The sequence below is a fragment of the Astatotilapia calliptera genome, chromosome 17 (genome assembly GCF_964374335.1).
Source record: "Astatotilapia calliptera chromosome 17, fAstCal68.1, whole genome shotgun sequence".
In the NCBI taxonomy this organism is placed as follows: Eukaryota; Metazoa; Chordata; class Actinopteri; order Cichliformes; family Cichlidae; genus Astatotilapia; species Astatotilapia calliptera.
The window spans coordinates 6,217,694-6,243,465 of NC_137438.1; the positions used below are offsets into that span (position 1 = coordinate 6,217,694).

The window sequence follows — 25,772 nt, forward strand, 5'->3', positions numbered from 1 at the left end:
AATACAATTTCTTTTTAAATGAATCAGGTAATCATGTTGGACAATAAAAACCCTCTGTATGGCTTATATATTTTGAATATGAGGAAGGTATTGAATGAATTGATCAGCAAATACTGTCCTTCATTAAAAAATTTGAATAATGTGTATCAGACACCTAGTAATAACTTCAAATTGTGTATATGAGGGCATACAGCAATCAGGCTGGAGAAGTAACATGACTATGCAGACAGACCCTTTTTCAACAGCTAAAATATTGACAAAAGTTATCACATTTAATTTATGAAATTTACTGTGTGTGGTAGTTACCTATATATTTGACTGAAGTGACACACAAACCTTAGCCTGATGAAATTTTAATGTATTTACTGGTTCCAGCCACAAGGTGGCAGACTATTACTGCAGTTCAGTGTTAGCGTGTTGTGTATTGATAAGAAAAGTTTATTTTTGTATCTGTATTTCCATGCAGTGTGAACCTTATAACAGTCCCTGTGATACAAAAAAAAAAACACACTTACAATAAATACTTTATTTCATCATGAAAAATAGACAACATTCTCCATTTAGAACAACAATTTCTGTCAATCATATTTTTATATTTTCATTACTTTTCAATTTAAACATCCTCAGGATTCTCCTTCTTTAATCTTTTTCATTTTCTTACAGAATAAAGAAGCTGTCCAGTTAAGTTGTCAAGCAAAACTATAGCACAAAAATAGACGCCACGTTTCTCACATACTGGAACAAACTCTTAAACACGTTAAAGCACAAAGTGCAAAAAGGCTTGATGGTTTGATGGCTGAGATAGTCCATGCAGATGTTGATACAAAAGCTACACTGCAGTACATGAAGTGTCCAAAAGCGTTGCCTGCAGTAATTCACCACCTGTTCTCATTTAGTCACACCAATAGCTTTGAAGCAACATCCAAGCGTTGCTTTTACTTTACACTCAAATGTGTGCCAAGAAAGCTGAAAATATGCAGATGATGAGCCTTTTTTCTCTCTCGCTTCCTTGTTTTTTTTTTCCATTCTCTGTGAAACTCTTTAATCTTTCTGTGAATGTAGCAAAAAGGAATCAGTAGTGAGAATGAAAAGAATGGTTTTCTGTAATATGGGAGTGCAAACGTAGGCACAAAGAGCACCCTTTGATTCTGAGCATGTATGGTATGACCACCTGTGCGTAATCGGTTGTACGCCTATTGTAAGACCTCTTTTTTCCTTTCTTCTCAAAGACCGGTATGCTGCTTGCGCAGCCTTGCCTGTAGCTCTACTTTTTTTAACATCAGCCACAGATACGGCACAGTTGCAGTATGACACAGTAAAATCTGGGTTTTAATGCCCAACAAAAAAAGAAAGAAATGCCTTCTCCTGAGGCTTGTGCCCTCCTGATGTCTTTTCCAACAGCACACAATAGCAGCATTGATGAACATTAACTTGCAATCATACAAAGCTTGAGGTAATTCTTTTTTTTTTTTTTACTTTTTCTGGCCTCACACCTCATTATGCCCAAAGGAACAGATGCAAATCAGCTTTGGCAAATGCTGATGCGTCACATTATGGATTTAATGGTGCACACGTTAATCACAGCTGGGTTCAAGTTGTGTGTGTTGCACTGTGCACGTAGCAGTTCTGAACTGAGGCAGGTATGGCATGGCGAAGCCACACGTCGACGGTGACGGCAGGATCCCGGGCTCGCTCGGGTTATCTTGACTGAGCAAAGGATGCAACTCCACGGAACAGTGCCCTCTGTTCAAAGGAGTACTTTTAAGCAGCTCCACTTTGGCTTCTTCGTCTTCACTCTGCTCGTCGTCTTTCTCACTCTCCTCATCCTCTGCTGGGTAGTCCATTCCTAGATAATACAAGTCCTTCTCCCGTCTCACGCCATGCTCGTCTTCTTGATCTGATGTTTGAGAAAGCTCCTCCACAGAGTTGTTCGAGCAGGAGCGCCTCGGGTCATCCATCTCCAAACCACGACAGCTTTCCAGCTCCCAGAGGCCACCGGGAAAAGATCCCGAAATGTCAGAGTTGTTGGCAGAGAAATTTCCCTCATCGCTTGAGCTGTTATCACTACCATCCTTGTAAGGCAGATGAATGGGGGGCTGCTGGTCCTGACCGGGATTGGAGACCAGAACAGCGGTGTAAGTGACTGAAGACTGCCCAGAGTTGTCGGTGCTACCTGGATGTTGGTCCACTGAGGGATCAGCTGGCTGCAGATCATCTGCTCTTGGGCTTGAAGTAGTTAACATATCCAGAACAGCTGAAGAAGGACCCTCAACAGGGAGAGTCTCATTCTCCATGAACTGATCGACATTCAGGTCAAACCCAGGCGAATGGGAGCCAGCTAAGGCATCTGCAGGGTCTGGAAGTGGGTTTTGGATCAGGGCCGTAGTCAGAACTTTGTCCACTATAATGACCTGGGAGATGTTCTCAGAGGGAATGAGCAGCGGCCAGACCGGCAGACCTTCCTGAGGTCGGAACAGATAGTCAAAGGTGTCCACCTGGAGAAAGTTTCAGAGCTGATGAATAATGAAGCATATGGCCACGAGAAAACACTGCAGAGAATCCACTTATGATGGAAAAGACCGTTAAGAAGAGACTAAATGCATATTTTCTTGCTGTACTGATCCCTGAGGGTAGCAAACCGCTCACAAGCATTAATAACCTACAGATGGCGACAAACATGCATGACAAACATGTTGTCCACAGGTAGCTACAAAGTCATCGTGCTTCTGCCTCTTTATTTATCAAGATAGACAGGAACTACTGAAGAACTTGCATGGTAAGTGTTTTTAAATCGATTCATTTCAGTGCTCTTGCTCCTTTTCCTGGTATTTTATTGTTTTTAGTTTCTGCTTTCTCGTCTTTTTTTATTTCCTTCATTTCTTTTCTCTCTATCTTTCTGTTATTATGATTGTTTTCAAGTGTTTCCTGTCCCCGTTATCAGTGTTTTGTGTCTTTTGACTACTGCCTGTTTACTTTGATGGTTTCCTGTCTCATGTGTCTCTTTTTGTATTTACTTCCTGTCTTTGTTTTTGTCTCCTTTGCGATTTTCTGCCACATCTTCATTAGTTCTGCTTGTATCTCGTCCCTGCCTGTGTCTAATCACAAATCACCTTTGCATGTGTGTGCCTCTGCAGAGTGATTTTCTCGATTAACCTCCAACCTTTGTGCGGCACTTTTTTGAATAATTCTTTTTTGGCTGAGATATCTCTGGTCTCTTTTTAATTGACACAAAATCTAAAGTTAAAAACGATCACTTGTAATTGTAACACTTGTAAAACACTTGTAATTTAACAAAAGGTATATGTGAGGTTCCACTCGCTCTTTAAGAAAATAAGATCATGTTAATAAGCGATCGTGTTGGCAGGTAACAGCATCTGTCAGAGTCAGACTTTCTCCGACTTACACTAAGCTACCTTAGTCATTTTCCAGCATGCAGATTGAAACACTGATCAAAATTCTCTATTTTTATTTGAAAACAGTGCAAATTAGCTTCTTTCACATGATGTTGTTCTTTAGGGCTAGTATGACCTAGATGTTAAGATTTTAGGGTTAGTAAACGGATGAGTTAACAATGACATTCACAGTGTACATTTCATACCTTTTTGAAGTCTATTCCTTTAGCCCATGAACACTTCCTTGGATTGGGAACATCCTTCCATACAATCTTTCTCATCCTGGAAATGTAGCAGATATTCATGTTAGACATTTGATGCCTAAACGCTCCTTTCCCCTTCCTCTCTCGGCTCTAATTTTTCCACCTTTTATCAGCCAACATCAAGCGTAATTACACCCTGGTGACCTGTTAAATGTCACACCACTAATTTTTCATGGTCAGTGTCTCTGTGCCCTTAATTAGACTGCACCATAGAAATTACTATCATATATCATTTCTTACAGGTGTCTGTTCGGATAAAAAAAACTAATCGTGTATATTCAGGGTTAGTTTTACAAGATCAAACGGTGAACCCTAGAATTATCATGTTCTGGCTGTGTACCTCCACAAACCAGGCAAGCTACAGTTTACAGTACATCCAGGCCTGTCCAGACAAATGTAATTTACTAATTGACGACTTTTGATTGGTGAGCGCTAAAGATTAGTGTCACAGTCTCTCCTGTTCCTGAGTCACATCACTGAAAAATGGCCAGAGAGGTTTTTTTGCAAAAAGTCTGAATGTTTTATCGCTTTACCCTCTTACACATTTGTGTCAGTTTGTAAATACATTTTTCTGGAATAGCTCTTACTGGTTTTGGGAGAGAACCAGGGTGACAAACAGGATGATGAAAAGAAAGGAGATGATCATCAGCATCATGTAGGCCTCAGGATCTCCTCTGGTGGCTGTAACACACATGAGAGCTTTAACTGCGAGAACAACAAGAGGCATTTTGTCATCCTTTAGTGCTGCAGATGACACAACCCGTGCGCAGTGAGCATACCTAAAGTGTAAATCGGCTCCCCTTCTCCCTCAGCAAACACAGGGTACAAGAAAAAGCCGTACTCCTCTGAGGCAAAAAAATCACCTGATGGGATAAATGTAAATTTTTACAGCTTAGTTTACCTTAACATAACCAGACTCTGAAATAACAGTGCAACTAACAAAGAAGAGAATGTACTACCTCTCAGATAGACGGGGTGATCAGTGTAGTGCAGTCTGGCCCACGTCTCTGCTCTTGGCCCAGAGTCCTGCTGCTTGTGTGGCAACCACTCGACCACCATGAACAGAGGCACCAAGCTGTTCTCCAACAGGCTCCATGACAGTGACACACATGTGCTGTTGATAAGCAACACGTGGAATGAACGCACGCAGCGACCTGCAGTGCAGAAAGAAACAACTGAATTCATCCAGGGTCAGATGACCTCGACATTCACAGTGGCTTTTCTTTGCTTTTCTTTTCTTTTCTCTCATCTGTCAACATCGAAGGCTGAATAACGCTCACTGAGCTTCAGCTACCAACTTAAGGAGCATTCAGGACAGTGATGCTAGCACGTGCACGTGTGTAATCATGACTATTTATTTAAAGTTGCTGCTGACAGGAGCACGAATGTGCACTAATCTCACTACACATTAAACGTTAAAAGAAAAAAAGACTCTTGCAAACAGCTGTGAAAAACTGAGCCAAAGCAATTTTAGTTACCCCCAGAATCTGAATCTGAATATTTGAATTTGAATATTTTACAGAGATTTTTTAATGATAGAGGAAAGTGAAACAGCATAACTGACAGAAAAGAGTCTCTTAATTTCAAAGTGGTCGATGTGTCATTTAATTGTTCCTGCAGGGAAATGTATTTACAATGCTTTCAAAAATCAGCCACCAAAAAAAGAAGAAAAACAGCAAATAAAATTCATTTCACTTCCAATTACACCAAACATACAAGCAAACTAAAATTAGATGTATGTTTTTTCAGCAAAGACCAATTCAATTAAGCGCCTTTCCACCTTTTGGAAAAGTGTTTTGTGGAATAATCTCGGAGCTGAAATGTGGGAACCACTGATCTTCCTTTTTTGCTGTGTGCAAATTTAAGTCGTCCTAACCTACACGACTTGACTTTTTAATTGCTAGAGAGTTTTCGACAGTTCTTATTCAGTGTGAGATTTGTTATGCCAGCTTGATTATGCTGCTGTAACTCACTGCAACCAGAATAAAGTGAAAGCGCTTATAAATTTAAAGAATTTTCTGAGTAAAACCTGTTTAATTCAAGTTTGTGGGCAGAAGAAAACTGGCGTGGAAATACAAATGCATATCCACTTGATGCTTGTTAGCAGAGGTGTGGACTCGAGTCACATGACTTGGACTCGAGTCAGACTCGAGTCATTAATTTTATGACTTTAGACTTGACTTGAAAAAATGTTCTAAGACTTGTGACTTGACTTGGACTTTTACACCAATGACTTGGGACTTGAATTGGACTTGAACCGGTTTACTTGAAAAGACTTGATATTTTACCCCAAATATAAAATTTAACATGCATATTATATAGAGATTGAAAATGTGACGTCATTCACGGGTAGAACCGCAAAGGATTCTGGGAACTCGTGGCAAGCGGTACTAGCGCACGCAGGCTTTCAATTAAAATCAGTTATACAGCGATAAAAAGAAACACAAAAATGTCAAGAAGCTGTTGTATCATTAACTGCAATAGCCGGTCGCATGACAGCCACGGGAAGCCGACGGGTAAAGAGATCGGTTGTTATCGGATTATGTCGTTGAAGAGAAATTGTTCAGCCATGTTTCCGAAGTAACAAAGACGCGACTGGATTGCCTGGATTGCAGCCATTCAAAGATCAAATATAACGTCCCAGAACACTCCAGCTCACAGGTTAGTCTGCTCCAAGCATTTACACGAAGGTCAGTCTGCTGTTGTAGTTAATGCGTCATTTTCATAACATAATTGGTGATATAGGTTACAAGCAAGTCTGGCGCTGAACAGAAATTGTCGCACTATGCTCCTTTGTTTATTGTGCATAAATAGTGAATTGTCCTGACACAATATTGTGTTTCGCTTCTGTTATTATGGTACATTGACAAAAACATATACTTTTATTCACAGGATAAAACAGGTGTTTTGTATCACTAATTGTCCAGTACGATTACAGCATACAGTATTGTTGTCACTGCTACATTTCTGTGATGCTACCAGAAATTATTTCCACTGCTAATTAATTACCGTTGAGCTCAAAGGTCCTATTAATAAACGGTTAAGGAATGTGTATTTATGAAGACGATTTGTGAGACTGGTAAACTTATGATACGTACGATGGTCTTTCGTTCTACACGGTGCATTTCAAGGTCCTGTACCCATCCGTCGGTAAACTGTACCTGGGCTTGTTGCAGTGACCTGAAGTTACTAAACTTCATGAGTGTATGCACTCACTCCAAGAACCGTATAATTATAAATATGCATATAAATATGCTACGATGAGATAGCTGACTTCATCTAACTAGCAAATGTTGTCCAGGCTACGTTGGTGATACAGTTTTTTTTAATGTGTATGATATTTTTGTCATGCGATTTTAAAGCTGGTCCTACAACCGCATCCAAGAATAACATGCAGCTTATCTCAGAACTGTCGGTGAAAATTATTCTAGGAGCTAGGTTTAATTGAGCTGCATTTTAAAGAGGTGCAATTTCACAATTTGTGTATATTTTCTAAGTTCACTATTTTGTCATGTGTTGAGAAAAACACAGATTTTAAAATTACATGGTCTAATATTTACATTTAGCATAACTGCAACATTATTTTTTCATTTTTTTTTTTTTAAAGACTCGAAAGGACTTGAAATTCAAAATTTCAGACTTGTGACTTGACTCGGACTTTTACACCAGTGACTTGAGACTCGACTCTGACTTGCCTGACATTACTTGAGACTTGACTTGAGACTTGAGGATAAAGACTTGAGACTTACTTGAGACTTGCAAAACAATGACTTGGTCCCACCTCTGCTTGTTAGTCCTTTTGCTCTGTGTGGAACTCCACCAAAGGAGATTTCTAAGTCAGGTGCTCAATGATTTACCACAAATTTGCTGTGCTCTCGTCTTCAGGTTGCTGCTAATAAAACTCTTCTCTAATAATCAAATCATGAAAACAGTCCAGCTTTATGGACAATTAATTTATTCTGACAGTTATTCTCTGAATCATGATTAAAGGAAGAGAAAAATGTTACACAAACACGCGCGCACGCACGCACGCACGCACACACACACACACACACACACACACACACACACACACACACACACACACACACACACACACACACACACTAGACATCAGCCTTGTTTCCTATGTTCCGATTACTCTTAGCACTCACTGCACTAGAACTAATGGATGTCGGTATCATGGCTCTTATGAGCTCCCAGAGATAATTATTTTAGATGTAGTCTTAAACTAAATGGATGTTTGTGGCCTCTGCTTTAAGGCCAAATATTTCGAGCATGTGTTATGAGGCTGGGGCAGAAGCACACTGGCAAATAAACACATACAGAAACATGAGTTCATCTTGGGCTTGTCAAAATCTCAACATACAAGCCTTGGTGATTATTAAAGCGCTGGCAAAAATGATGTTTCCAGTAAGTATTTTGCCATGAATGGACACCACTGACCACCTTGTTCTTTTCTTTCCTGTAAATCTGCACCTGTGTCTGTGCACGTTTGAGTGTCCATAAATCTGTAAGAACTGATGAAAGGTTCATGGACTGTTTGCTAAGAATCTTGCCCTTGCTTTTGTGAGCCTGTACATTTTTCAGTGTTCAAGAACACTTTTGATCTCAGCTAAGGTTTATATTTTCAGAGGAACGTGAAGCCTGAGATTGTTAAAACTGCCTGTCTCTTGATGAAATCCTGGATTGATTTAAAGATATTAAATCAATATATGGCTTATGTGATTTATTTTATTCTTTATCTAAAACTTGACAGCCTCCAGCATGATCACACTGAGCTTCTTTTGGAATACTAATATAATGAGGATGATGAGGGATATTATTGATTGATTGATTAAAAACAGCCTCAGGCTAGAGTGACAAGAACATCGCCTAATAGAATAAATTCACTGAGTGTGTGACTGGTCACACGTCCTGTTATATTCTCACTCACTCACCTTTGGGCTGTCTCTCCAGTGTCATGTTTATGTTGTCTGTGGAGGTCCCCAAACTATTGTAGGCTTCCACAGTCACAGTCTGGAGCTCCTGGTTCCACTCGAAGCTGTAGGAGGACGTCAGCTCGATCTTCTCCCTCAGCACAGATCCGCTTGAGGACCGACGCTGGACTATAAATCCATCCACACAATAGGAATTCCCAGAAGGTGGGAAATTCTACAAAACAAATTGAGAACATTTAAGCATTGAAAACAAGGGTCAATATGGCCAAAGCTTAGTAGTTCCTACTGAACTTTATTCATAAGAATATTCTAAATAGTGGCCTTGAATAGCTTTGCATCATACAAAAGATGGTTAACACGTGTAGTTATTTTACCAACACTATGCATATCTGGGAACTTCTGGGAGACCAGCTGCTTGACTTTGGGAGAGGAATGTCCCAGTTCCTGTCTGATAGAGCTGCTGACAGTCTATAGCAGGGGTCTCAAACTTAAATGAGCTGTGGGCCTCTGCTGGCACTGTCATCTCATGTGAGGACCACTTAAGCAGTACAAAAAACCCCAACAAGAAAACGCCCACAAATATTTCTGAAAATGTAGTGGTTTGTTTGTTGTTGCTTTTTCATTTCAAATATTGCATAACACGACAAAACTGCAAAGGCGAAGGCAGATTTGAACTGAAGCCTTTTATTAAATAACCAAATAAACACATTGGTCCTCTCTTTGTATCCGGACACGTTCGTATTTAACAAAATAAAAATGCAGACGTAAGTGTTCACATTCGTTTTTGACTATCTCACTGAACTAACAGAGCCAAACTCAGCACGTTTGTACTCTCTGCTCGTATTGCCTTCATATGAAATCATTTTTGGCTTTTTAAAGAACTTATTTTAACATTGACCTCAACAGCAAACAAATCCTCCCTAACAGAAAAAGTAACTTCAAGGGCCAGATTGTATTATATTTCTTCACGTCAATATATATTAAATTTGACTTTTGTCTGACCGCAGAACAGTTTCCACTTTGCCTCAATGCAGACAGCAACATTTCTGGGTCATGTTCATATGGCTTCTTCCTCATTATTGGATACTGATACCCAAAGACCACAGCTATCCAATAAGTGATTATCACCCTAGTCAATCAGGCACAGAGATTTCTCCCGATACTAATAAATAACCTAATAGGGAATAGTGTGCTTTATTGAAGTGTTTTCTTATAGCATTTGATCAAATAGTAAGCTTCACCCCACAGAGGAATAAAAATAAATAAAAATCAGGTTTAGCCACAGAGAAAATACTCGTTTAGCATCTTTTTGTGTTTTTAGAGGGACCTGCAGACAAGAAGAATATCACTGCACCTAACTCTTAATAAAAAAAAGCTGAATACTGTAATGTATGTACCTCAAACAGCAGCGTGATGTTAGACTGGTTTCCGTGTGGATCATCTTGACGTATTCTCCAGAAATCAGGGCCACGTTCAGGAGCTGAGGAGATCAATTAGCAAACATTACATCCACTCGCAGCCTTTACTTTTGTATTTCTCTGCTAGGAGATGGCATTTGTGTGCGCCATGTCCATTAGAGTAGAAATCACATGGTCAGATGCGACTGGAAACGAACATTCATATCAGAAGTCAAGGCTGCCACCGCTGCTGTTTCGATAACATGTTTTACCTCTGCTGTTTTGCGGAGTGGAGTAGACAGACTCGCTCCAGTCGCTCCAGTAGCCGGTGCCGTTGGTGTGCTTGCAGCGCACTTGAACCACGTATACGCGGCACATATCTGGCACGGCGACCTCTGCCCACAGAACCCGCACAGGATCCTGAAGCTGCGGACATTTTTGGAGCTCATTAAAGAAACAACACGCATTCCTAATGGAAAATGTTCGCTCTGCGCAGTACAGAGCGAACATTTGTCTAGCCTCCTTATTTTATGAAAAGACAGAAAATGATTTCTTTATATTTTTGGTATTTCGAGCAAATTTTGAGATGAGAACACAAATGAGAGCGTTTGTCCAAATCCAGGAGAATTTTTCAGTCAGAGGACTGCAGTTTGATCTCATAAGAGACACACAAGCTGAGGTTATATCAGAGCATCCTGTATCATTTAAAGAAATATTTCATTTGGCATATTTTATTCTGGGTGTTTCACAGGAAGCTAACAGCAGTAGAGTTCTGACAATCATCCAGTATCATATCATTGTAGAAATATCATTCATTCCAAACTTTAGAGGCTTTTTTGAATCATTGATTTGTGAACCCACCACACCAAGCATTCAGTCACAGCGTGTGGTTGCTAAACTGTGCGATAAGCTCACCTTCCACTTTGGCTGGGGGCTCACGGTGGATGGCGAGTAGTACTGGAACTGACACTGGAGACCATCGACTGGCAAAGGCGGAGCCTGCCAGGTCACCTCCAGGACCCCACTGCTGTGGCTCACTGCCTTCACATTAGCGGGTGCGTGAGGCTTCACTGCAGGAAAGACAGAAGTTCGGTTTCTTTGTGGTAAACCTGGAGTAACGGTGCTGCTGAAGAACATCTAATAAGCCTGGAGCTCTTTAATTAAAATGAATCCTTCTTTCTCACCGTGATCTACAGGTGACAGGTAGACCGGTTTGGACCTGATGGGACCCAGTTGCGATGGCAACTCCAGCCAGAGTTTATAGCAGTTCATCCTCAGAGGGTGGATGGTGCAGGTTTTCTGCCTGCCCTCCATGCAGGCAGGACTCATCTCCCCCAGATTCTCACCCGCTCTCTCCCTCTCCTCCATCTCGTCACATGGCAGGTCGGCCCACCTGACATTAAAAACAAAAAGACACAGATGAAGTCGTGTTCTTTTTTTGTCTCCACATGAGCTGTTCTTGCACATCATAACGACTGTCTCTCCAGGACCAGTAATGCACCAATGTGATGTCATAGATTTGTTACTTCAAGGAAAAAAAAAGATTAAAATATTAAACACAACTTTACCAAGACTAAAGAACTGGTGACAACTGAGCAAGCAGTTGAAGTCTGAGCAAAACAATCTGATCTGAAACATGAAATAAGATGTTCTCGTCATCTTTAATACAACTTACATCTGCAGTACATCAGTCAGTTAGAACGAGCTTGCATAATCATGTCAGGCCACACTGGTTTTAAAGAGAGGAGACTTACTATTGTAGTCTATTGTATTGTATAATACTAACGACTCACACTTACAGTGCACTGTTGAAATAAACTTCCTGATATTGCTTCTCTAGTGCTAAACACACAGGTCGAGGGTGTGTTCAGTGAACCTGGTGTCCTGGTACACTGTGTGCGTGTGTGCGTCTGCGTGTGCGTGTGTGTGTGCGTGCATGCATGCGTGTGTGTGTTTGTGTTTGTGTGTGTGTATAGTAACTTCCAGCTTTTCATCACACAAAAGTTTTATGAGCAATGCAGCATCTTTTAAGAAACATAAACACTCCGGAAATATCAACTGGATTGGAAAAGGTGCTTTACTTGGATTGAAATCTGAGCTTATCCGGCTGTTTGTGAGTCCAACTGCAGTCCATGGCGTCAATGTCCCCGTTGGTTACACACTTTATATCAATGTCAGCTCCTGAAACACACAAAGAAAAACAAATTTAATTTGGGTGACAGTCACAAACACATCACCTGAGCTAGCCCCTGCACACTGAGGTTATTCTGGTTCACGCTGTTGTGCTTTCACAAGTCGCCGCTCTGCTTTGTCAAATGAACACTGAAGGGACATGGATTTCAAGCAACTTTAAAACATAAGAAACTGACTTTCGCTATAAAATAGGGAAGAGAAATACATTGGATAACACTTAGACTTGTTTTTACTGGTCCAACAAAGCTCACCTTCCACATAGATCTGGCTGTAAGGGATGCTCCACTCTTCGGTACACCTCAGGAGGTCATACATTTGATTCTCTGAAGGATGCAATGTGATCTTGCTCACCTGGTTTGGGTCAACAAAAATATTTACTGTACTGGAGGCTGTATTTCTTTTAAAAATAGGCCCACAGAAATGTTCCGAGCATCACAAAAACCTCTGCAGGGAGAGGGGTTTTTTTTGTACTTCTTACCCACTGGTTGACTGGGTGGTACAGGGTGGGTGGAGGCAGCGGTTGGAAGTTGAGCTTCCACACGGCCATGCTGGCATTCATTCTGTGGTCGTTGAATACACAGTATACTGTTACGTTCTCCCTGGGTCTAGCCACCACTTTCTTGGGGATGTAGCTCACCGCTGCACGCAGGAAAGAAAAAAAAACACGTCATTTTATGTTATGTTTACTGCCTCAAAGAAGAAATCTCATTTTTAACTTTTTATACTTTGAAAAGCCTTTTACAAAAGACACAAAGCCAAATGGATGTCACTCAGATGACAAAAACAAAGACCCTCAAACAAATCAAACACATGACTCATTCTCATTCACCCACAGTTGTCACGTAGACCTTTACAAAAGAAAAAAACAAACCTTTCTATGGAATTATGAAAACTTTGTCAAAGTTTGCCATTAAAAGAACGAGAGGGGAGCTATCCGACTCCTGTCACACAGCCACCTGAAACTTCTGTGAGGAGCACTGACTCACTCAAAATGTAACTTTTGTGAATGCTTCAGCAGGACGTCTGCGGCGTGTTCTTCTGTTCTGGCATCGTTTTAGCCAGAAGTTTCTGAGTCACCCTTCAAGCCAAGACACCTCACATCATCGAAATTACTGCTGTTTTACAAGGACGACTGTGTGGCTCGTTTTAGCGGGATTACTCAGAGCTGCTGAGTCTCACAAACTTTTAACCCCATGACACACACTACTGTACCACTGACACACAGTACATGGGCAGTCTTTGGGTAACAGTATCTATTATCTAGGAAAAACATCACAAATATGTCTGCTGTGACAATACAACAAGACGCCGTCACTTGTGCTGTGTAAAGCTTTTGGAATCAATTAGCCCAAGTTTAGTATGAGTCACTGATCAGCTGACATGAAGGCTTCTGATTTCAGTTCATGCAAACAATTGTTATGTCTCAGTTCTTGCTCTTGTTTTTCAACTTTCAGTTTCATAATTCATATTACTGTAGAGTCTTTACCTACAACATACAGCACCTTGATGCAACTGTTGTTGTGATTTGAGTTGAATAACTTAAAAAATGTTTTGCATGCACTAATGATACAGACAGTGCTTGACAGATTTATTAGACCAACACTCAGTGTTTTTACCAAAGCAATCCCATGTTAACACTTGTATTTACCTAAATCAATATTTTTTATGTTGAAATATAATTATTGTTGCTGTCCAAAAACTGTAAAGTGCACTATTAACTTTATTTGATTAGGATATCTGATAGGTTCAGTTTGTTATTTTGCCTAATAAATTAAAACTTAATTTTTAGTTTTTCTTGTTTTTGTTACAGGTGATCAAATAAAAAGACTATACAGTAAATAATCCCTTTTATGAGCTCTTAATGCTGATCATTAACCTGGAGAATGACCTCTGATGAAATACTCATATGAGTTTTTCAGTGACTCAGTCTAATGAGCTTGGATTGGACATAACTGCGCTCAGTGCTTGACCCTATCTGAATGAGCCTCTCAGAGAAATGTGAGTTGACCCACAGCCACCAGGACAGGTTTAAAATGTTAGGCTCACTGCAAAAAAAAGATCATTTTATACTTATATTATCCTTTACTCCCTGATGAATCTTACACTTACTAACTTCTTACACTTCCTTCTTATATGTTCTTATATGAAACGGAGTACCGGATCAACTGATGAATACAGTGACTATATGTGATTTTCAAACAATTCTAGAGAGATAAGAAGCTGGTCCCATGAATCATCTCCTAAGGTTCTGCTGTGAGGAAGCAGCTCTTACTATCCAGGCGGATGTGGTGAGGTTCACTCCATTCACTCCACAGTGGAGGCTCTTCCGGGCCGGAGCAGCGGACCTGAACGGTGTAGTTTAGTTTGGGCTTCAGATCCAAAGACACTCTGGGCTCTCCAGGCGCAGACACCACCTGGAGACAGATAAGGAATACTGAAGAACATGCACACATGTACCCACAGACTGCTGGGTGTTGTCCACTTGGAGTGATGACTAAGTCAAATCCATCGTCACAGCATGGCTGCTGCTTTTGTTTAGAGTCCTCTTAACTGGAACTGCAACTGGAACTGGACTGTTTCTACATGCAGCAGCTGATTATTATCGTTATGAAGCATGATGCATTTGATGAAGAATCTATTTTAATTGTGAAATGAAGCAGGAAAAAAAACATGCCTAAGAGTACACTGATGTTACTCAAGCAGATTGTGAAATCTTAGCTTGGCAGAGTGCCCAAAGCAGAGAGGGAAAGTCATTGGACAGTCTCGGTCGTTGTGTCCTTGGGCAAGGCACTTCACCCGTTGCCTACTGGTGGTGGTCAGAGGGCCCGGTGGCGCCAGTGTCCGGCAGCCTCGCCTCTGTCAGTGCGCCCCAGGGCAGCTGTGGCTACAATGTAGCTGCCATCACCAGTGTGTGAATGTGTGTGTGAATGGGTGATGACAGGTTGTGTAAAGCGCTTTGGGGTCCTTAGGGACTAGAAAAGTGCTATACAAATACAGGCCATTTTATTTTTACCATTTATATGTGATTTATAACAATCACTATGAATCAAGAATTTTTTTTTAAAGCCGATATGATCCAAGCAAAAACACTCAGTAGATTAACCTGGGGGACTTGTGGTGAACAACCAGGCTTCAAATATTAGCTGACATTTTACATGCAAAGGTATGAAGAAAAAAAAACAGGAAATCCTGTTAATTGACGGCAAATTCTTAGTAGAACTCTCCACCTCTTATATAATCTTCTAAGTATAAATAGTTAGTATTTACCTGCCAGGCCGGGTGAGTGGTGCCAGAGGAGTATCGGACTTCATATCTCAGTGGACCAGCGTCAAAGTCGGCCGGGTCATCCCAGAGCACGATCAGCTCTGCCTCGATGGTCTGAGTGTGTGACAGGTTGCCTGGAGGACTAGGTTTCTCTGGAGAAAAAGATTACAGCAACGTAAGCTTCACAACACCATCAATATACAGCACATCTGACAAATTCATAAAACTACTCTGCAGTGCTGTCAGAGTGCATCATCACAGGTTACAACCAGACAACCCGATTTAGCTCATGGCCCATAAAAAGAAAACAAGGCCAAAAGCCTCCTTCTGGTACTGTTTGTTATTTACTGTCACTCTGACAGTATGCCACTAGAGCCATGCAAATCTAATGATAGCTCCAATTCTGAATTATTAAAATGAAATAAATGAAGCTGAATGCAATTTAATTTCTCAACCAGGCATAAAAGGCAAGTTCACTTTACACTTTAGTCTAACAGTAAAATGTCATCAAAGCATGCTACTAATAATCTATAAATCACATAACGTACACTACTGTACAAAAAGCTGCTTGTTTCAGGCGGGTTTCTCAGCAGCGTGGACCCAGACAAACATCAGACAGGTGGAGCAGGCCTGATAACAAAGCCCCGTTTCACATGTTCAACTATGACACAAACAACCTGAGATAATTAAGTCTCATAAAACCACAAAAATGCCCACGGGGCAAGAAGAGATCAATAAACATTATGAGTAACAGCCAAATCGTTCTGCTCCCACACTACTCCGCCATTAGGAACATGAAGTGCTTCTACTCCTCATCACAAAGCCTAATTTGCACATGTACATAAATCGAGATCAGGAAACAGTTACGCCCTCCCTAATATGACAACAACTGCAGCACCATTGCTTAATGACAGTTCACACAGTGCAGGTAACAGGAAATAGCCTCGAGTGCCAGTTCCTGGTGCTTCTTATAACTCAGTTGAGTCTGAATAAACTGAATCCACAAAGTGTTTTCTTTTTCCAAGAATACAGAGAAAACACAAAAAGGCAACAGCCACTTTAGCCATTTACATGATGCAAACAATATATAACACATTGTAAATACATATACGCCAAATGGAGAGCCTCAAACCTAGAGTTTTGGCTGAGAAAATGTAAAATCGACACCTCATTAAGGGGGCTCTATTTTTACAAGACATGAATAATACAAGTTTGGTTTCAAGATCACTGAAGTTCAATTAAATGAACCAAAAGGATAAAACTGCAGCGGTGCAGTGAAAAGACAGCAAAAGCCTGACTGTTACTACTCAGTTTCTTTTCTGCTCCGTGCCGTTTCATCTAAGCGGTCTGGTTGAACAAACTCAGCATGCAAAGTGCTTGTCTGTTACTGCGGAGATCTCACAGCTCGGCTGCACACACACGCTTTTAGCTGTATTCCGGTCACGGTGCAGCTATAGAAAGGTCTTTCTCCTTATCTGTCCATCATGTTAAGGTTGGACGTCAGAATGGAGAATTAACCAATGAGAGGTTCGGCATTACCGTCATACATAGACTAAATGTATTCTTAGGACCTTTCATGTGTGGAAAAAAAGAAGACTGTTTGGGAACTTGCTTCTTTGATTGGTAACCGTAATACACTTAAAACAGTGTGGTCACACATATAAAACACCAGAAAAATGACCAAATACCTGGATGTCACTGTCTTACAAGGTAAACTTATTAGCTGAAATTATTACTTTAATTAGTGTGACTCCCGCTATGAATCATGGCTTTCTCACCAGGTCGGGCAGGAACTCTGAGCAGAACTGGTGGAGCCACGGCATCAGAGATGCTGACAGTTACCATGGCGACAAAGCTTGTTGTTGGGTCAAGAGTGAGTGAGCACATGAAGGAATCCTGCGCCTCACAAACAACGGGATTTTCACCATCTTGCTGAAATCTGTAAACAGATGGTAAAACAGTTCAGTCAGAAAGTTCTGGCATTTCTTGGTATGTTAGATTATCATGTTTCAGCGTGGTGCATTTGAGTGACATTTCACTATTCAATTCACTGTTGTGTTATATCTTTTGTTACATTTTCTTATATCTTTGTTGACTTGGAGAAAAAGTACTTTAAGTGCTCAAAAAAATGTCAAAACAGCTAATAAATCAGACTTGAGGGGGAAACCATTGAGTAAAATTCTCAAGTGCCTGTTAGGTCAGTGCTAACCTAATCGCATTAGCCTACCACAGTACAAGCCTGGAGCCAGTGAGATAAACACTTAACCCCCCAGTGAGCAGTTGAGACATCGCCAATCAGACTAAAACACACAAAGGCACACACAATCACTCATTCACACACACTCAACAGGCAAAACGCAGCCATTAACGAGAGCCGCTTCACACTCACAACTGCCGCCGTAAGCTGACTGCCATAAGACTGTCGGACGGCTGACCACGAGACCGAAGATCGCAGATTAAATTTTGCCAGTTTCCATCAATTCTGCAGAGGATGTCCAAACAGGTGCCTGAAACGAAATTACATTTGCATGTTAGGAGACTGTTGGCAGACCTCCAAATGAAGGCTTCTAAGAAAACAGCCTGGTTTAATATTCTTAGAAGAAGCCTGAGACTGAGTGGCAGTCTGGGGAGAGGCCTCCTCCAGCCTGGTAAAAAGGAACAAACCCTCTCTAGCACTGAAATCCTTAGCTGCATGAACAACCTTGGGCTCTTTGCTCAAGTAAAAGTTCTGAAATACAGTTAGCTTTCATGCCACAATCAGAAATAGAACAGACCATCAAATCTATTTACTGCACGTACAGGCTTTACATATATAGGCAAATGATCGGTTTTATCAGTTTCCCATCACTGTGGGAAACGTCTGGCTGCTGAAAGCAGTGGAAAAACATGAATGAAAGAGGCATAAGTGCGTGCTGTTTGTGTCTGTAAATAAAATGCACCCAATTCTTAATTTTCGACACCTACTTTGCACTTTATGCTACATTAATCCTTTAAAACAGCACGCTCTTCTTATCATACACAGTTGTTTTTCTGTTTTTTTACCAGTGTAAATAAGGGTTCGTTTTGGGAGTGTATATCCTGCCCAAGGACACTTTGACAGGTGCCAGGGATCAAACCACCTACCTGATCTCGTCTAGCTCCAGTGTTTTACAGAAGGTGAATCACTCCTGATTGTTAGGCATCATAAAGAATCTCGAGATTTAAAATTCACATAAAGCTGGAAGCCCTTACACAACACAGCACCTAATAGATCAGTGCAAATAAACAAATTCTCTGCACCATTCCCCGTGTACTTTCAGATCCATACAACACAGAGAGGGGATTTTATAATTATGAATCCTATGTGCTGAGTATTTTTTCTCCTTGCAAAAAAAAAGAATAAAAACACACGAAATCCTAGTGAGATAAACCTTATGAACACTGACTCATCAGCCACACTGACAGGAAAGTGGGAGCAACATAAGTACACAATAGTTTTTCATCAGATGTTAATTTCTGCATCAACGCAAAATAAAAAAATACACTTTTTAGAGGTTTTGCAAAAACCTGACGACCATAATTTAGATTTCAGTATGTCAACGTACAGAAATGAAATGATCTCATTCACGTTTTGAGTAGACCCGTTTGGACCTGGACGTGATTCAGTGATCACACAGATGAGTATCTACACACAACAATGACAGACACTTTGTATTAAGGCCTAATGTATGTGTTATGAAACATGTTGGCGCTAAACTCTTACCGCCAGAGGATCGGGGATGATGTGAATCAATTCTCGAGCTCTTAAAAGTGCAGCCGGGACTGTGTGGGAGATTTGATTGGGAGAGGTTTGCTTCTGGTGAATTTGCGCTGCCTCCCTCCACACCAAGGTGGGCTGAAGGTGACTCACAGCACAGCTCATCTTGCCACGGGAGGTCCCCGGCACCTGAACGCAGAGAGGCTCCATCCTCGGGCTTCAAACTCTGAGCACCTGCTCACAGGGAGGCAATAAAATTAAGTGGGGATGACACACGAGTAGATTTTTAACAAGACCTTTACTGTGTATTACAATTTTTACTTTTTTTTTTAATTTAAAGGCAAAATATGTTTTATTTTATATCTCATTAAAGTGACAGCCTACTTAAGGTCAAAGCTATCTGGAACATTTGCTTCTTTTGACTGTTTCTGTTCCCTAAAATGTTGTGCAATAGCAACGGCTCTTTCATGGAAGTTGGATGCTGAACATCTGCCGAATGTGATGACAGTCTGTGTTTGTGTCTCAGTGACAAAGGCAAAAGGAGAGAGAAGCAAGAAGCCTTTCTTAGAAAGAAAGAGTAAGCGTAATGCAATAAATAGGGATTTACTCAAAACTGACATAAGCAGAAATTACGAGCAATAATTGAAAAGATAAAAATACTAGCGCCTCAGATAAGACTAAAGTAAGTCTGCTAAAGACAATTCTGTTTACTGATAAATATGACCGACAGATTTTATTCTTTTGATTTGTGTGCTACTTGTACTCGTGTTTATGAAAAGCACTGTATACATAAATAATTCTTCCACACTTCTTGCTTGGCCATTCTTCACACGTATTAATTTGATCAGATTACATAAAGATAAAACTGGACCTCTGTGTAAGAGGCTACATAACCAACTCTGCCATTCATGTGAGCATCCCAGACATTATGTCTATAGAAAATTAATTACATCTTGATTTAAAGAGGACATGAAACGCAACATATATAAAGGCTAATTTACACCATTGAGCCCTGCTCTCAAAAACTGACAAACATTAGCTAACAGGTGGACTTTCCCGTCTGAGTGTAGCTAGCCAAACAACAGATCAGTGTTGCCAACTCCTAAGTAAGGAAAATCGCTATTGGGTGTCCTAAAAGTTGCTAGAAGTCGCTAAATGATGTCATCGCCTAATTTGCATAATTGGTCATGCTAATATAATTGTAACCTAAGTTGTTGAAGAGAGAAATAACAACGTGGAACGAGACATAAAGTGAGTAAAGCATGTGTTAAATGCATTTAGAATTTATTTAGAACTACAAATTAAATTTATTTTAGCAATTATTGTTTTTTAATGTCACAATTCCAACCCTGCTCCTTTATCCGGGCTTGGACCTGTGCAAAAGTGACCCGGAATAGGCACTCTGGTGGAGTTACTTTGTGTGTGTGTGTGTGTGTGTGTGTGTGTGTTTATAAGTAATTTTAAACCTTGTGATCCACAAAACAGCATAACAGTAAAAGAAGAATTGACTGCGTTACAGTTAGTGCGGGAGCGGCGGCTTTGCTCGTGCGCGTTTCATTTGCTGTTTGGACGCATAGGTGTCTTAAGAGCAACCTGCACTTTCACGTCAAAAAGTCGTCATAAATAAGTCTCCAATAACACCAGAAAAAGTCGCCAGATTTGTCGCTAGTCGGTTTTTAGAAGAAAAGTCGCTAAGGGGGTCTGAAAACTCGCTAAATATAGCGACAAAGTCAGTAGTTACCTAACATAAGCTAATGTAAGTCTATTAGCTGCAACCAACCAACCAACCACATTGCCTCACGTTCGTAATGAGAGAAGATGGCATTAAACAAGCTAAAACTTTAACTTTAAGCACTTATTTTTCTAAATCCAGCTTCACAGACAGTGTTGCATCTATATCAGTTTTTGAGAGCAGGGCTCAATGGTGTAAATACGCCGTTATATGTGTAGCGTCTTTAAAAGACCAAAATCTTTCTGCCAAAATCTCAAAAAATCAATTTTTACAGCCTCTTACTGATGTGGATGTGCATCTTAAGTAGAAACACATCCACGGATGGTGTACAAATTTAGTGTGCGAGATTGATAAAAGACACGTGGTGACGTGTGTGTCTTTGAAGTGTTTGGAGCATATACTTTCTCTAAAATAAACACTTTCTTAAATTAATCTTTCAGTAAACTAAAAAAAGTAAACTTTTTTTGTTCTACGCACACCACACGTGAGAAGCACTGTTTATTTAAAGGAGAAAAACTATTTAAAGGCTAGAAGAGGTTAAGCTTACAAGCTGGGAGGTCAAAGATGATGTGCTGGAGGTGGAACTCACCGTAGGAGACCAGGAACACAGACACAAGGCCTGTCAGCATTACAGACTGAACCCTGTAGGGAAACAAAGCAGGAATAAGAAATAGGAAGATGGAGCGATGGAGAGAAAAAAGAAAATGCTGAAGGATAGATTTTCATTTAGCATGAAAACAAAGTAAGGTTGTGCAAAACTCAGTGTTTTATGAGTCACTGATTGATTACTATCACTCAATCTAAAAAGGTTTTTCAAGAACAGATATGGGAAAGCAGTGGGAGTAGAAGGAATGCATTCCAGTTATCTGCAGGAAGGGCACTGGAAGAACTGGACCGACTTCTCTGCAGACGTAATCATCTGACATAAAAACCTGGGCTGTTACAACACAAGACAATGACAGTTCACAACCGCTTAATACCATTTAAGTGCCAAGAGGTTGGTGCCTGAGGACAGGTTGAAGGTAGCTCACATTTACTTTAACTTGCTCCAAGTTGCAACATATGTAACCATGAGCTGCTCCAACAAGACACTTTCTCATGGAGTCTCTGAAAAACTCATACAGTTTCTAAAGTGTTCATCTCACAAAGCTTTCAGAAGGCAAATAAACACATAATTAAAAAAAAATAAGCCAATGTTTATGTCTGTCTGTGAGGTACGAAATTTTTACTGTGCAAAAAGGGATCTCTGACTCATTTGGACCAGTGAAACGCAGGACCAGTGAAACTCAAATTTCTGTCAGAGAAAAGAAGTTTAACAGCACATTTAATCCTCCAGAGATCTTAGAAGGTTTTTTTAATGCAATTATAAGAGAATTTCTCTGTTTTTCTACATACTGTAGTTAATCTATAAGTATTGGACTTAAATTGTAAGAAATAAATGTGTAAAATTACAGAAATGTTCTGGTAGCTTTTTTCTCCACTTTGGACCCATTGAATAAAGCTGAAATCTTCCACAGTAGAAGTTTTATGTCATTTAATTGTTTTCTATTACTTAATTACTTTGGTGTAGTATGAATGTTCATGGGAGTCATTTTTTTATTAGTAGGAAAAGCAATAAAAATTATAAGACTGTCCAAAATTCTTTCTCTTCTTCACATTTTTCAAAGCTGTCCAGTGGCCAAATTCTTGCCCCCGGGTCTTATGTTTGAGATCGTCAGACTACAAGTTTGTGGATACAAAATCAAAAACTAGTGTTGCTACTTCTGCATATGCAGCGAGCTCTTTTCAACACCCCACGAACAGAAGATTAGAGAACAGACAGTAATACTTACATTGTAGCGGTCATCACGAGAGCATGGACCACATAGGCTTTGGCTGTGGTGAATCTCACTGAGGACAGAAAAAAGAGACACAGCTGTTTAAGGTGCTTGGATCTCCAAAGGGACTGTGAGTCAGGACTTTGTCGTGACCTGAATAAATAGTGACAATTAAAAGTCTTTGCAAAAGGCAGAGCCAAGGAGATTCTAAATGCAATTTTTCTATTAAAAAAAAAAAAAAAGGTCTCTCGCTGATATGAGCACCTCCCTCTCTCCCGCCTCACACTCAACTGCTTTTCATTCATGAAACACACCAGGCAGGAGGAATGAATATTACAGGGAGATCTTTTCTGTATTTTGCCCATGTAACTGTTCACTAGACGTCGTGAATATAGATGTTAGATAAAAATAGGCAATTTGCTTTCTTTTCTCTCTAACAGAAATATAATCAAATTCAGATGTTTTCTGTTTATTTTTTTTCCATCGACCATCATCGTGAAGCTTTCCACTTCTGCTTGTTTCTGTGCCAAACAAGAGCAGCGAGGCAGTAAATGAATACAATCTTTTAATTCAGTGATACACCAACCCCAGACACACAGCGTCCTGGTGAAAAACAACACCACAGATGCACAGCAGGCACTGTGCGTTTGGTCTGAGTGTAATACTTACAGCACTTCTGTACAATACATCCAGCACTTCTGGATGGATGCAAACTGCATTTCGTTGCCTTGTACTTGTGACATGTGCAATGACAATAAAGTTGAATTCTATTCTATTCTAATACACCAATCATTAGCAAGCCAATCTGTGGCCAAATTTGTAAGGATCCACTGAAAATAAGAGCAAACTGGCCGACAGGTTTGTTATCTGGTGGAAACAGACCATAAAGGATTCAATGAATTCATGTAAAGCAGAAACATCAGTAGAGGAAGCATCTCATCTATTTAAAGGCACGTATACACCTGCCATCACCTTCATGTGATTCTTGGAACAGCTTTGGGGAAAGTCTGTTATGCAAAGCATTGTTATCACTTCAGTATAATTACTGAAAGAATCATCACAAAGGTTTCAGTTTCACGTTAACCTAACAGGAATCCTTTATGACGATATTACTGTATTTAACTAAAATTTCCCCCAAAAAACTCCAAAATTTTTAATGTTAATCCAATCCAACAACTTATGCTGTGCATTTCCTTTTTTTTTTTTTAGCAATTTTTTATTTTCTTAACTTACAGGGAAAAAGGTAACTCAGTTCACAAAAGCTATGGTGGGAGTAAGACTGCATGTAGTGTATCTCAGTTATTATAAAAACAGTGCTCATGGCAGGGTCATGAAACACTTGAAGGCTTAAATGTTGTAGAGACAGATTTCTCACCCACAGTCATTTGCATGTGAGATGGAAAACAAGGATTCCCTGCTTGCATCCATGTTACAGCATGTGGAATTTGGAGCCAGGATGTTAACATATGTTGAGAAACTTCTATGGACAAAATAGTGAAATAGGAATGTGCCATGCATTTAATACCTGCATCACACTCCGTCGCACAGAAGAATTCAACACTGACACGATTCTCGCTGATTTGCAACACCTCCTACAAAGACTTCAGATTAATCACAGATGTTAATAGGATCGCAGTCACGGTGTAAACAAACTCCTCTACCATATCACAGTGTACTGATTCGTTAAAGTACGCAGGCCTACCAAGAACCAATCAAAATCTCAAAATCACAAAAAGATTCTTCCAAAAACAATAAAGTAATGAATTCCATGTGATCAGCTGTTGCACCATCTTAAAACAGGATAAATAAATCGTGCATAAATACACACCCACGGCGTCGGAAAAAGACGTGAATGTGTTCAAATAATCCTACCTTTGCCCAGCGTGCAACCAAACATGTGCAGCAGAGAAAAAGCTCAGCTGTCAATAAAGTGATGCTCACTCATCATCATCATCATCATCATCATCTGCAGGTGGAACTGAGCAACTCAGGGCTGTTATTCATGCCCTTCTTCCTACTCTGAGCACTGTTGCCCCCCTTCTTTGGAAACAATTTAGATCAAGACGAGCATCTGAAACTATTTTCCACTTGCAGGACTCCTATCCGTGTCCTCCAGGGACTCCACCTCGCCAGCTATTCATCCATGTCTGACTCACACCCTGACTGAAGCTGCTTTGCACAGAGGCGCGCAGGGGCTTGTTTCCTCCCCTCCTTCCCATCAGCAGCCACAAAAGCAGGAACATAGTTTCTGCCAAGCTGCATCACAACAAGTTTAAAAAGTTTGGCTATTCCATTCTTAGACACTTTACAGAAAAATGTGCTCTGGAACAAGCATATCATAAAAAGTTCAAGTGAAAAAAAGTGAGAAATTAAGAGAAACTAAGAGAAAAGTTAGAGATGATGCCCAGAAATCACAATCTAAGAGAAAAGTAATAAAAGGCATTTATTATCAGGCAGCAGGTACAGAAATGACGGAGGGGGAAACACATGCCACTAAAAAACGTTAAAGCTGTCAGTTTGTCAGAAGTGGGCGAGTTAACTCAGCAGTTATTCCTCACTTCTGTGTGGAAAAATAGAGGACCGCACAGGAGCGTGAAAGGTCACAGGCAGAAACACGATCGGACACGGCTTTAGTAATAACGAGAAAGGGTTCTTACGTCGCTGCCGAAGAACTTCGTGTGCGCTTCATTCAGTTGAATTTAATCCTTTCTGAAGACCTGCGCGCCTCTATCACAGCTCACTCCCCGCTAACTGAGACCGAGGGTAGCGATCAGGATTTCCCAGTGACAGACGGGCAGTTTCCCCTCCCTCTCGCAAAACGAGCCGCTGCCCAGAACGAGATTGAAGGCGGCTGAAACAGCTAAAGAGCCGAGGGAGGAGGGAGAGCCTCCAGTGCCCGGCCCATCGTGATGCGTTCAAGACATCTGCGGGAATCCCACAAGAATCTACTACGCTGTTGCTCAAGGTCTAAACTCGAGTGCAGTTTTGAAATAATTTAACCCTCCTCCATTATTATATTGAATATAAAACATGCTTTG

The 25,772-nt window shown here is 40.5% G+C and overlaps 1 protein-coding gene across 6 annotated transcripts; it reads right to left on the minus strand.

Annotated features, from left to right (window-relative positions):
- Positions 1–511: 511 nt before the first annotated feature.
- On the minus strand, positions 512–25,572 carry lepr (leptin receptor). Of its 6 annotated transcripts, none has more exons than XM_026146489.2 (21): positions 25,392–25,572; positions 22,750–22,807; positions 21,507–21,559; positions 19,192–19,419; positions 17,839–17,956; positions 17,228–17,388; positions 15,453–15,601; positions 14,458–14,599; positions 12,664–12,824; positions 12,437–12,536; positions 12,074–12,173; positions 11,177–11,385; positions 10,908–11,062; positions 10,265–10,418; positions 9,993–10,075; positions 8,596–8,809; positions 4,615–4,809; positions 4,435–4,518; positions 4,243–4,336; positions 3,599–3,674; positions 512–2,495 (listed from the first exon to the last, which is right to left on the minus strand). In XM_026146489.2, the coding sequence occupies exons 2-21, from the start codon at positions 22,761–22,763 to the stop codon at positions 1,575–1,577; spliced, it is 3,411 nt and encodes a 1,136-aa protein (XP_026002274.2). In that variant the 5' UTR covers positions 22,764–22,807; positions 25,392–25,572; the 3' UTR covers positions 512–1,574. The 6 variants fall into 6 exon arrangements, with proteins under 6 accessions (XP_026002274.2, XP_080147438.1, XP_080147437.1 ...); XM_080291312.1 differs by having other exon boundaries at positions 21,465–21,559; XM_080291311.1 differs by lacking the exon at positions 25,392–25,572 and adding an exon at positions 24,607–24,646.
- Positions 25,573–25,772: the final 200 nt, after the last annotated feature.